The sequence below is a fragment of the Gymnoscopelus braueri genome (genome assembly GCF_963280865.1).
Source record: "Gymnoscopelus braueri genome assembly, chromosome: 16".
In the NCBI taxonomy this organism is placed as follows: Eukaryota; Metazoa; Chordata; class Actinopteri; order Myctophiformes; family Myctophidae; genus Gymnoscopelus; species Gymnoscopelus braueri.
This window is the reverse complement of record NC_137616.1, coordinates 8,243,406-8,257,089: the sequence shown is the minus strand read 5'-3', so window position 1 is coordinate 8,257,089 and position 13,684 is coordinate 8,243,406. Positions and strand designations below refer to the sequence as shown.

The following is a 13,684-nucleotide window of genomic DNA, read 5'->3' as shown; positions in this document are numbered from 1 at the left end:
CATCATGGGATTCATATTCTGACTAGTAACTTATTCTCGTCGTTAAATTGTCTAAAAATATGGAAAATATATAATATTGTACTTCTGTTTTTTTGTATCGACCCGTTTATCTTCTTAATGGGGAACCTGACTTTGCAGCTGTATATAGAGAAAGAGCGCCCCCTAGTCTATTGGCAGATAACAATGCTGATACCACTGACAAGATTACAGAACGTGTGTGTGTGTGTGTGTGTGTGTGTGTGTGTGTGTGTGTGTGTGTGTGTGTGTGTGTGTGTGTGTGTGTGTGTGTGTGTGTGTGTGTGTGTGTGTGTGTGTGTGTGTGTGTGTGTGTGTGTTCGTTCTGTCATTCGGCTATACCTGTCAATCAGGCGTGTCCCGCCCTGGATCCTGGCACCAACCAATCCACCGCCATCAACTCCCATAAAGCAGTGGTTCTCATAGTGGGGTTCAGGGACCCCCAGGGGTCCTTGAGGGGAGGAACAACACGTTGCTACTTTTGCTTTAAGGAAATCGGAGTGCTTCTTCCACGACTGACTGCATCTTAGAAGCACCATTATTTCTCAAGGTCACAAAACAACTTTAATAGAGAGAATACTGTGTTATTATTTAATAACTCATTGCAGGCATAACACATGTCAACCTGTTTTCAATTGTGCCTGAGCCAAAGGCCAAATGCAGCTTTGATTGAACAATAAAATTCTGTTCGATTGCCATGGATTGAGCTTTACTGTCTTTGTGTTCCACTCTCTGTGTGACATGAACAGTGATTACGGTCCTAATGAAGGTTTGGAGCCTTTGAGCCATGGCTAACCTTGACTCAACTCACTGCACCCCAATGTGGGGGGTTGTGAAAACGTTGAAAAGCTTATTGTACATTGTAAAATATTATTGCTGTCAGACAGTGGTGTAAAGTAACTAAGTACATTTACTCAAGTACTGTACTTAAGTAAAATTTTGAGGTACTTTTACTTTACTTAAAGTATTTCCAATTGTCTATACTTTTACTTCTACTCCACTACATCTCAGAGGCAAATATTGTACTTTTACTCCACTACAATTATTTGAAAACTTTAGTTACTAGTTACTTTGTAGATAAATTGTTACATTATAAAACATACATTAACCACTTTAGCCCTATTTTATACCTAGGCTATTTGAAAATAGCCGATCTACAAGCTCACAACGCGTCGCATCGCGACCCGTTGTGAGCTTGTAGATCTGCTATTTTCAAACATTTTAGTACTTTTACTTTTGGTACTTTAAGTACATTTTGATGCCAATACTTTTCTGCTTTTACTCAAGTAACTTGATCATGCTACAGCGTCACAAAAAAAGTATCCAAAATAGCAGATCTACAAGCTCGAAGCTGAATTTGAATCCTGAAAAGTAACAGTTTGGGACGTATGCCGTCCCACTACATGTTGTATGAAAATGTGTTGCAGATTCAACTTGTTTGACAGGACTGTCATCAGTGTTGTATACATTTATGTATTTGTTTATTTGACCTTTTCTATGAATCTGTTGGATTTCAGACATTTAACCACTTAGTCCCTTGGTAAACTTGACCTTTGGCTCTGTACTTGGTCTGCTCTTTTTTCCTTCTACACCTGACCAAACCTCTTCGCCGAAAATAGCCAATCGACTAGAAGTTGTGAGCTTGTAGATCGGCTATTTTTGGCTGATGTTCCACTCAGAATATGGATGCTAGGGTTGAAGACCCCTTGCACTAATGAAATGTAAAATATTACGGAATTAATTTCCAGGCTGGAGTCAGATCTCGGAATCAATATAAACCACATAATTTGCTTTCAACCACTTCCGACGAACCAAGGTATGAATGAACAACAACAAAAAAAACTGAACTGATACAAACTGTTGCAAAAACAAGTGATGCTTTTATGGGAGATTGTTTTTTTTTTATTCACCTTTTGTCCAGATTGTATTTAGAAAGAAAAACTAAAAAAAAACTAAAATAATCTCTGTTGTGTTTTAGGACAGACATGATAGTATCGTATCAGAGGGATTATTACAGATCACAGTGCTTTCTCTACAAACAGACAAGGCGTTCTTCTCAGGGTTTTTTCCACAGCAGCTCAGGCCATGTTTTGTCAATTTAGCGTCGACTCTTTCTTCCGTTTTGAGAATGCATTATTCGGCCGGTCCGGGCGCTTAGGCTCCAAAGCAGCCTGACAGCGCGTCGCGGGTTCGAGTCCTTTGCTGCATGTCACTCCCCATCTCTCTCCCCTACTATCCTACCAATAAAGGCATAAAAAAGACCAAAAATACATCTTTAGAGAATGCCTTATTGGCGTCGGTTGACGCTGTCAACAAGACCTTACGAGTATAAAACAAGCCTTTTAGGCCAGTGATCCTCAGCCTTTTTCATCTCAGGGACCCCCGCTTTCATATGCGTTAGTCCAGGGGTTCTCGACCTCTTTCAGGCCACGACGACCCCCAAAATAATCGTATTCGAACTTTGGACCCCCCACCCGGACGCACAGGAACTTGTAATTGTAGTTGAAGTAATAAATTAATTTGAGTTTGACTCGGTTCCATACATAAATATTGTGAAAATAGCTGATCTACAAGCTCTCAGCTATTTTCAAAATGTTTGCCTCCTTCTTCTTAATATTTGACATTTTGGCCAATGTTTGACCAGTTTTTATATTATAGTTTGTTGATTACTTTTGATGCAGTAATGGTCTTTTCATTTATTTTTTTAGGTATTAAAAAGGCATTAAATTGTCCTTAAATCGTCCCCTTTACTGTCAAATGGGGACCCCCCCCCCCAAAAAAAAATCATCTGGGGACCCCCCAACTCCACAGGGTAAATTTAACTCTGAGAGTGTACAAATGGAAACGAATGGTCTGAAAACATTCAAAAATATAAAACAGAAATCATGATTTAAAAAAGAAATAGCAGATCTACAAGCTCACAACGTGTCGCATCGCGATGCGCTGGTTTCAACCAGCCAAGGGTTAAAGTGGTTAAACTAATGCTGCCTGGGACTCCCTGGAACCCCCCTCAAGGACCCCTGGGGGTCCCAGACCCCACTTTGAGAACCATGTTGCTTAAAGTGAGTTAACCAACTTGTGCAAAAACAATCCCAACAATTACATGAACAATACAAAATATGTACATTATAGTCAGTAACGTATTTGAGACGTAGCCCGTTCCAGTTTCAAATCACATCAACTATTTCACTGTTGCTGTCGGGTGGAAAACTTGTATGTCTATTACTATTACTTTTCAGGAAATCGAAAGAAATATAACCTGGTCCAATGGATCCAATGTAGTTAGTCACAAAGTCACAAACTTTCAATATCGTCTCTGTCGGGTTGAATTTGAATCTGTTCAGGATTCAAATTCAAAATGAGCAAAAGTAGCAGATCTACAAGCTCAAGTTTGAGCGTGTGGATCTGCTACTTTTGTGTGGCGCTGTAGTATGATCAAGTAGGGCGTTAATTTACGAAAAAAAACATAAAAAGTTAGAATATGGAGATAAGAGGTTTCTGCCCGACAGCAACGATATGTTTCAAGAATAGATAGCAACAACATAGCAGATCTACAAGCATTGTGCGACACCGTTGCACAAAGAAGTAGGGCATTCATTTACAAAAATAACATACAAAGTTGAAATATGGACATAATACAAGGTTTCTGCCCAACAGCGACGATCAAGGAGATTTCTCGTCTCAATACAGCAGTAAAACGACAATAATAAAAGTTTCATGAATCCTGAACGTTTTTGTAAAAAATATAGAAACAGCTCTGGCAACAGACTGACAACAGTTCTGGTAGTTTTATGAAATCCCCTACGCCGTGACGAGTTAAGAAAAATACCCTATTGAAGAATAAAAGCCCCCCCAAAAAATTTACTAAGGTTTTGGTCCCGTTCCCGTTGTATACATTATTTGGCCCTTTCAAATTGCTCTAGGGCAGCGCAAGAGTTTATTAAAAAACGGAATGTTGATTTCTGCGGGGGGGGGGGGAAATCCCTGGGAAATGTTCATATTTCTTCTCTCCCGGCTCACAACAACGCCGTCGTGTCTCTTATAGGTTCTTGTAGGAAAACAAAAGGCAAGTGAGCGCAGAAAACAATAAATCCATAAAGCGCTGCTCTCTGGAATGTCAGGAAAAAAAACACCTGAAAACAACCTGAAAGATGTACAGCAGCAGCACCTCAAGTGTTCCCTGCATGTCTGCAAACACACACATGCACGCACACACGCACGTACAGACACGCACGCACGTACAGATGCGCACGTACGAACAGACACACATGCATGCACAAACACGCACGCACAAACGCACGCACGCACTCACGCACTCACGCACTCACGAACACACACACGTGCACGCGTTGCGCGTACAGGTGCCTGTTATGTACAGAGTTCACGTGCTTTTCCCACAATTCAGTTCAAGGTGGCGGAAAGCCTTCTGATGGCCTTTTGTTTGTGAAAAAGCTCACTGTCTCCGTGGCAACAGGCTCCGTAGTGACAGGTCTCCACGGCGACCAAAAGGGACCCAGTGTTGGTCATGCAGAGCAGCCGTCGTTCTGCGGTGGAAAGATCACAGGTTCGATCCCCTCCCCCCCCCCTGCTAATGTGAGCGATACACCGAAAAAACATCTTCCGTTCACTTCAGGTCACTCTGACTTCAAACAGCTTCATCTTAAAAATTGCGTATTCGGTGTCTTCTCCGCATTATATCGGCAGTATAATCGGCAAGTATATCAGATTTTCCAAGGCCGCTAGCTGTCTGGTCTCCACCTGCTCGCTCATTTAAAATGTTCTCCCGTTTAAAAAGAGCAAAAACTCAGCTAAAATCAGCTCAAATTTCTGCTGGGCTGAATCCTCCCCGTTGTGTTGTTGTGTTCTACGTTTATTCATTTATTTTTTTGCGTGTGTGCTCTTCCCCAGACAGACCACTAGGGGTCCTCGTCCATGTCCTCCAGGTTGGGGGCCATGATGAAGTGGGTGGGGTAGTGGAGGCCCCTCTCGTCGGCGTGCTCCTCCCAGCGAGCGTCGTCGCTCTCGTGGGTGATGTAGCGCTCGCCGCGGCGCGTCTCAAACTCCCGCAGGTCCAGCCACGTCTGGTAGTCCTGCACAGGAGAGAGAGAGGGTTAGTTAGCATCACCAAGCTAATTATTAACTTAGAGCAGGGGGGGGTCCCCACATGACAGTGAAGTGACAATTTAAGGAATTTAAGGAGAAAAAAAAATATTTTTTTTAGAAGGCGAGGCGCTGTGACCTTGTAGATCGGCTATTTTCACAATATTTATCTGTGGAACCGAGTCAAACCGAGTCTCAACTCCTACAATTCCAAGTGCTTATCAGGGTGGGGGGTCCCCAGATCAAATAGGATTATTTTGTGGGGTCCCCAGTTCAAATAGGATTATTTTGGGTGGTCGCGACCTGAAAAGGTTGAGAACCACTGACTTAGAGCACTGGTTCTTCTCAAACTTTTTCATGTCAAGGACCCCCCAAAATGTATATGTATTTGGCGGTGGATAAATGTTTTGATATTATAATGTTTAGTCTGACGTTAGGTCCTTGGTTTACCTTTGATCCTAGATTACTGAGGCACTACACTGTCTCTCTGCATTTGATGTGTTATCTCATATTTACCTTGCTTACTGTAAATCACTCTGGATTAAGATGCCTCTGCTAAATGCCTGAATTGTAAATTGTAAGTAACTTGGGGTGGAGCGCGTTGCTTGAAGGAGGGTACTTTGACAGCAGTTGGTGAGGCGGTGGAGTTGTACCTGTAGCCAGGGGTGACTGAGGGACTTGTCCACACTGTAACGCTTCCTCATCTTGACTTGGAGCAAGTTATTAATCAGGTCTGTGGCTGTAGGGGAGAGGGAGAAGCACAGTGTTAAAGCAGAGCGACTGTACAGAGTCAAACCATTTGACCCAGATGGAGTTCAGTTTGGTCTATGCAGTTATTCTCAATCTTTTTCATCTTTTCCAGTTTGATATCGTCTCTGTCGGGTGGAAACTACTGTATGTCCAAAACTGTTAATTTTCAGGATTCAAATTCCAAAACATCAAAAGTAGCAGATCTACAAGCTTCGCGCCACGTTTCCAGCTTGCGGATCTGCTACTGTTGATACTTTTGTGTGACGCTGTAGTATGATAAAGTAGGGCTTAAACTATGGAGATACTTTATCATACTACAGCTTCACACAAAAGTATCAAAAGTAGCAGATCCGCAAGCTCAAAACGCGTCGCTTCGCGCCACGTTTTGAGCAATGTTGATTTGGACAGCAAATTTTCATTTAGTTTTAGTCATAGTCTTTTGAATAAAATTCTGTTTAGTTTTTGCGAACGCGGAAGGAGGCGCGGCGAAGCCGCGCCTCCGACCAAGTGGAGCTTACTATATCATCGTGCTTGCGTTTTGTGTGTGTCCCATATTTATGGTCTCCTTCCGTCTGTGTTCACGCTCTCATTCTCTCATTGGCTGAAATGCCAGCAGCTGCACTGCCTGGATACAGCGTGTGTTCACGCTCTCATTGGCTCGCGCCCCCATGTCACTCGAAACTCCGTGCTGAAATGCCAGCAGCTGCACTGCCTGTATACAGCCGACAGAGTGCGGCAGAGTGCACTACTACAGTGTGGTTGAAATATGGCAGCCACAGTCAATCTGCGTTCGCCTCCAGCGTTCGCGCGTCTTACTTGTAGTCATATTTTAGTCACCTGAAATGTTTTAGTTTTAGTCGACTAAATCTACAGTTGATTTAGTCGATTAAAATAAATGTTTGGCTGGCCGCGATGGCAATGAAATGATGTTCACTTAGCTGTGTGCCTATTTTTGGTCTACTGTCTCTCTTCTCCACTAGTCCCTCACTAACATTTTAGTCTAGTTTTTATTTGTTGACGAAATTGTCAATATATTTAGTCTTAGTTTTAGTCATCATAGCTTAGTTTTTATTTAGTTTTGATTTAGTTTTCGTCTGTGAAAAACGGTAGTCGACAGACACAGTTTTAGTCGACGAAATAAACACTGGTTTTGAGCTTGTCGATCTGCTGCTTTTGCAGTTTTTTATTTTTTTCATTTGAATCCTGAAAAGTAACCGTTTTTGGACATATGAGGTTTCCACCCGACAGAGACGAGAATATGCTATATCTTCCTCTCTCTCTCACCCTCTCCAGAGATGTCCCTCCAGGGGTTGGGCGGGTACATGAAGGCGGCGTTCTGGATCTGGTCGTTGATGTCCTCGTCCTCGTTGAAGGGGAACGTGCCGCTCAGGCTGACGTACACGATGACGCCCACCGACCACATGTCCAGCGAGCGGTTGTAGCCTTTGCTCCGCAGCACCTCGGGCGCCAGGTAGGCCGGCGTTCCCACCACCGACCGGCGGAACGACTTCTCCCCGATGATCCGGGCGAAGCCGAAGTCACACAGCTTCACCTGCATGGGGTGGAGGAGAGAGAGAGAGAGAGTGTAAAAAAAATACTTGAAAAATGCAAAAAAAATAAGGTATTCATTAAATATAGTGTATAATATAATTAAATATTCAAATATATTTTGAAGTAAGAACTAAGTATTGACAGTTTAAGTGGTAAATTAATTGGAAAATACAAATGAACATGAATCCAACATACACTGATGACAAACAAGTCTATGAAGCCATCTATGAAATCTATGAAAAAGTTTAACCTGCAACACAATTTTATACAATATGTAGTGGGGATCCCTGCTTCATCTCTCTCTCAGGCTCAGCTGAGGGGTCCTTGGTCCTTGGAAAAACGTTGTTGAAGACCCCTGATTTAAACAGTATGTTAAGGGTTCTGACCTGAGGGAAGGGTTCTGCGGAGGCCAGGAGAACGTTCTCAGGTTTGAGGTCACAGTGAACGATGTTCTTGAAGTGGAGATGTCTCAAAGCTACCAAGATCTGGAGGACAAACAAGACAACATCCATGGATTCAAGTTTTCAGTCGCCACGACTGATTTCAGATTCCACAGAACATTGGTCCGGGGACCCCCGGGGGTCCTTGAGGGGGTTCCAGGGGGTTCCCAGAAAAATGTGCTAATACAGCATCACAATAATTTTATATGTTACTTACTTACTTAATCCTCTTCGTCCCTAGTGGGACATAAGGCTTTAATATGTTGGCTATTCAAAAATAGCAGATATACAAGCTCACTTGTACATCTGCTATTTTTTAATAATTTTTGAAAAATCTTGAAAGTGTTTGTTTTTTTTACACAAAACTTCTATTCTGTGGGTCCCTGGCACAAAATCTTTTCAGATGGGGGTCTGCATTTGAGTAAATGCACTTAGTTACTTTCCACCACTGATTGATTGATTGATTGATTGATTGATTGATTGATTGATTGATTGATTGATTGATTGATTGATTGATTGATTGATTGATTGATTGATTGATTGATTGATTGATTGATTGATCGATTGATCGATTGATTGATTGATTGATTGATTGAATACTTTATTAGACAGAGATGCAAACAGCACGGGTACAGTCATACATTTTGGCTAAAAGGATAATGCAATGCTTCCATTGTACTGAGAACCAGTGGTCTCAGAAGCCCCGCCCCCACTGACCTGCGTAACCAGGAACTTGGTGAGTCTCTCGGGCAGGCGGCTCCTCTCACTGGACAGGATGGTCTCCAACATGTCGCCATGGAGCTTCTCCATGACCACAAACACTCGCTCCGGGGTCTCGAACATACACTCCAGATTCACGATGCCAGGATGGTGGAGGTTCTGTCACACACACACACACACACACACACACACACACACACACACACACACACACACACACACACACACACACACACACACACGACGCACACACACACACACACACACACACACACACACACACACACACACACACACACACACACACGGACACACGGACACACACGCGCACACACACGCACACACGTCTCATGATTTTCTGAATTCCATTTATGATTTTTGTGATTTTCTGAATAAGTCCAAGCCAGTATGACAAGCTATGAGCTTGTATACAGTATCTGCTATTTTTAAATAGCCAAATAAATCTAAAATTACGCGTTTCCGGGATAGAATGGGTTACTGACCGCAGCATTCCCCACGCTGCAAACTCCACTTGCTTGCAGAGAGACCCTTCGGGTCCACTTGGTTCAATTTGTAAGCTCTAAGTGTTAAAACAACAGCTACAGTACCACGTCCTATACAGACATTATTACCTGCAGGATGGCCACCTCGTTCCGGAGCTGGCTCTCCTGTTTGGTGGGGAACCTCATCTTGTCGATGATCTTGATGGCCACGTCTCTGCCACTCTTCCTGTGTTTCCCTACACAACACAGTGGCACACAGTCAACACACATTTCTTTCACCAAGACATGGACATCAACTGTACAGTTACTCTTGCGTAGCCAGACAAATATATATATATATATATATATATATATATATATATATATATATATATATATATATCAGAGGTCGCGTTAGTCCTATAATTGCCGGTTTTGAACGATTTTTTATGACAAAGACCGGAAAAAATAAATCTCCCCGGACATCCTGACCGGTTGATTATGACACACAGCAGTTCATTAATTATCACCGCAAATCAGGCACATTTCAAATCCTTTGCTTTGCAAGCTCTATCTCTCTCTCTCTCTCTCTCTCTCGCTCTTTCTTTCTCTCTCTCTCTTAACAGCGTGCGTGAGTTTCTGGGAGAGAGAGAGAGGTAGAAAGAAAGAGTGTGTCACACGCTGATAAGTTACACCTATTTCCTATTAATAATAACCAGTGTAAAATGTGTTGCATTGGGCGGTAAATGGGAGACACTTTATTGTGAAGGTACAACAGGAAGAAGAGAGTTGATGTTGCTGCTGCGTAGTTGTTGCTGCTGCTGCGTAGAGACAGCGGTCTCTGCAGTCAGACAGAGACCACGGACCGCGGTCCGGTTACAAGTGAAGTTACATTATATAAAGTTGTGTATTTAACAGTCAGTCACACACAAGTTGTATCATTACGAGTTAGAATATGTCACAGACACTAGGCTACTACAAGGGCACTGTGAGTAAAGTTGGCAAGTTGCCCTACAGTTTAACAAGGCAAGTTGAAGATGAACTATCCAACACTGTAAATACTCTTCACAACAGCTATAGGCTACTGCAACTATGGCATCGAGGTGAAACACGACGTTAATCATAATCGTGGACCTATTTTTTACTCTATGAGGTGGACACGTTAAAACGTTACCACTTTGAACTGAATAGCTCTATGAGGAGACAGCAAGATTCTCACAACTCATCAACTTTCCCACGGCTGTCCCAACTAGACGCACGGACGGCATCCACTGCCTAACTATACAGTATAACCTCCTGTGAGTGAGTAGTGGTCTATCATTTATTGCCCTAACAGGTCAGCTGAGCCACGTTATGAAGGATTAATCTGAAATGCCCAATTTTGTGCAGTGCCCTTTGATTAGAAAATGCATCCAAACGCAATTGATTATTGAGAAACCATTACGCACGCAGCATGTGCAAATGGTAATGTAGGTAATTAATGTATTTGTGTAAGATGACCCTGCTATATAAAATGTGTATATTATGATGGTTCATGTTCAAATAGCTCAATCCAAAATATAATGCTGTAGGCCTAAGTGTTAGGCTGTATTTACGCACCTGATTGTCATTAATGCTTAAAAATAATTATGACCGTTATTTTTGTCAGATGTCCGATAAATTTGAACCCTTCCGGACATTGGGACCGGCAGATTAAAATCCTAGCGCGACCCCTGATATATATATATATATATATATATATATATATATATATAAAATATATATATTTGTTTTTGTTCAATTTACTCACAAATAGCAGATCTACGAGTGATAGCACGATTAAGTGGTTAAGTGATTAAGTGGCTCAGTGGTTAAGTAAGAAAAGGAGAAGAAAGCGAGGGAGGTTTGTGAGGTAGAAAAGGTCTCACCTCCATAGACGATGCCGAACTGTCCAGAACCCAACACCTCGTCTGCAAAGATCTGGTACACAGAACTGATGTCCTGATGGACACACAGCACATCATGGCAACAGTTACCAATCATTTTAAAATAACAATGCCTCCTGAAAATATCAATTCACGTAAACATTTATTACAAAACAACATGACAAAATACCAGAATATGTTTGTACAGGTCACAGTCACACATGGTACTAGTAGGGCTGACTGAAAATATATATTTTAGAGCCAATAACCCGACTTAATAGAATAATCGAAGCAGGGTTTTTATACATATATAAATATATATATATACATTTCTTATATATCAACGAATTGACACAATACAATTTTGTATTGACTTTTGACTGAATCCATTACTCTGATTAACCACATAAGCCTATGTATTATGCTTCGTTGCACAATGGTGGCATACAGAAATAGCCGATCTACAAGCTCACTACACGTCGCATCGCTTGAGGTCTGCTATTTTCACTTTCTATTATATAATTGTTGATAAAGACGTTATCGAGGCAAAAACAATGGTGATATAGATTTGAAGTCACAAGGCCCAGCAGCCCTACATGGTACAGTAGATACCTACATGGTACAGTAGATACCTACATGGTACAGTAGATACCTACTGTACATGGTACAGTAGATACCTACTGTAAATGGTACAGTAGATACCTACATAGTACAGTAAATACCTCATGTTAGAGTAGATACCTACCACGTTCTCCTGGATCTGGGAGTTTGACACAGATATACTGAGTGACAGGTCCTCTGTGGAGACAATAACAACACATTAACATCAGTGGTTTTCAACCCTTTTCATATCAAGGTCCATTATTTGTTCGGCATTTGAGTCACAGAACCACCATTTGATGAGATTTAGCCTCTAAGAACCCAAGACGTAGAATATTTTGTTGTCATTGGATAAGATTTAGTCCACAATTCCATGCTGTAGTGATGTTGTACCATAGGACAGATAATAACAGGCAAAATAACAATTCTTTAATTAAGTAATGCAGATGTTTAACAATAATTTAACTCTTGAGAGTGTAAAATGAAACCGTCCATTTGGTTTCATTTTATGCTCTCAAGAGTTAAAGATCTATAAGGGCTCCATTTGGTTACCAACTCTCCATCATTTAGCTGGGGACCACCTGGAACCCCCCCCAAGGACCACTGGTGGTCCACGGACCACTGGGTGAGAACCACTGCATTACATCTATCCATACATCTGTAAGTTCAGATCATTGTCTGTTGCCCCTTCTGTTATTACTGTACAAAAGCATTATTCAACCTGTTCTGTTGTATTGTTCCCCATGTTTTGTTCACTATATTGTCCATGTCTATCAAAAAAATAAAAACGTTTCAGTATTACCCGTATTGCCTCTAAAGATTATCGGACTTCCCACACCCACACTTTCTGATAATGAACAATAAAGCCATCACACGTTTAGCACGACACAATAGAAAATGACACTGATCATCCCTTACATCGTCACTTCAGAGTCATGCCATCTGGACGAAGATACAGAACTTTGAAATGGCAAAAATTGTTAGTTTTGGTAGCTGTTTTGTCCCTTCAGCCATTGCTGCACTAAACAAACTGCCTCACTGATGTGATGTGATGGTTCTGTGTTTACGGGGGACTTTCATGTATTATTGTCTTGGTGTTATGTTGTTGTGTGCTATGTTGTTATGTGTTGTTATGGTTATGTGATTTTCTATTGGAACAGACTGTGAAGACGAATATCCCTGAGGGGACAATAAAGACCCTCATAGAGTGCCGCGCTATGAGCTTGTATCTGCTAATTTAGAAAAATCTTGAACATTTGTGCAAATCTTTGAATATATATTTTTTTGCTTCTGGAGGTTCCTGGAACAAACTATTTTCAAATATTCGCTTTAAAAAATATATATTCAAAGATTTGCACACATTTTCAAGATTTTCAAAAATAGCAGATCTACAAGCTCGGATATCTGCTATTTTTGGGAAATCTAAAATGACACAGATGCTTTCCCGGATTGAATGGGTTAATTTCACTTTACAAGACACTGCTACTAGAGCAGTACTAACTGTACATAGCAGTAATTACGAGTTCCTTTAATTACCACGGATTCAAACTTTCTGTGTTTTTTCGTAAATTAAAGCCCTACTTGATCATACTACAGCGTCACACGAGCTTGTAGATCTGCTACGTTTTATGTTTTTGAATATGAATCCTGAAAAGTAACATTCTTGGACATATGAGGTTTCCACCCGACAGAGACGATTATGAAATAAGATTGTGTTGCTTTCATGGATGTCTGTTCGAGGTCAGATCTTTTTTCCTCTATCGTTTTTTTTTTTTTTTTACATAGTTCTGCTAACCAGATGTGTGGGTTTAAGGACTGTGGATTATTTCGCCACTGTCGGGTGGAAACCGTGTACAGTATGTCCAAAATCGCAATTTTTTAAATTATTATTATTATTATTATGTTTTTAGATTAAAATAGTTCGATGTACAAGCTTGTACGTCGGCTATTTTCACTATTTTCGTGTGAAACTGGCAGGGCATCGATTTACGAAAGTGACATGAAAAGTTGAAAAGTGGAGATACGAGTTTTCTGCCCGACAGCGACGATTTAGAAAAGCCAAAGGACACATTTACAAACACATCATTTATAAAGAGCGTGTGGAGTCCTTAAGAGTGTGTGT

The 13,684-nt window shown here is 41.3% G+C and overlaps 1 protein-coding gene across 1 annotated transcript in view; it reads right to left on the bottom strand.

Annotated features, from left to right (window-relative positions):
• Positions 1-1,891: 1,891 nt before the first annotated feature.
• LOC308103928 (serine/threonine-protein kinase D3-like) overlaps positions 1,892-13,684 on the bottom strand; it is a 66,796-nt gene continuing 55,003 nt past the window's right edge. The window contains 8 exon segments of the mRNA XM_080454141.1: positions 1,892-5,105; positions 5,769-5,854; positions 7,150-7,417; positions 7,803-7,901; positions 8,574-8,735; positions 9,209-9,315; positions 10,966-11,038; positions 11,708-11,760. Coding sequence (XP_080310267.1) covers positions 4,932-5,105; positions 5,769-5,854; positions 7,150-7,417; positions 7,803-7,901; positions 8,574-8,735; positions 9,209-9,315; positions 10,966-11,038; positions 11,708-11,760 — 1,022 coding nt within the window. The 3' untranslated portion in view covers positions 1,892-4,931.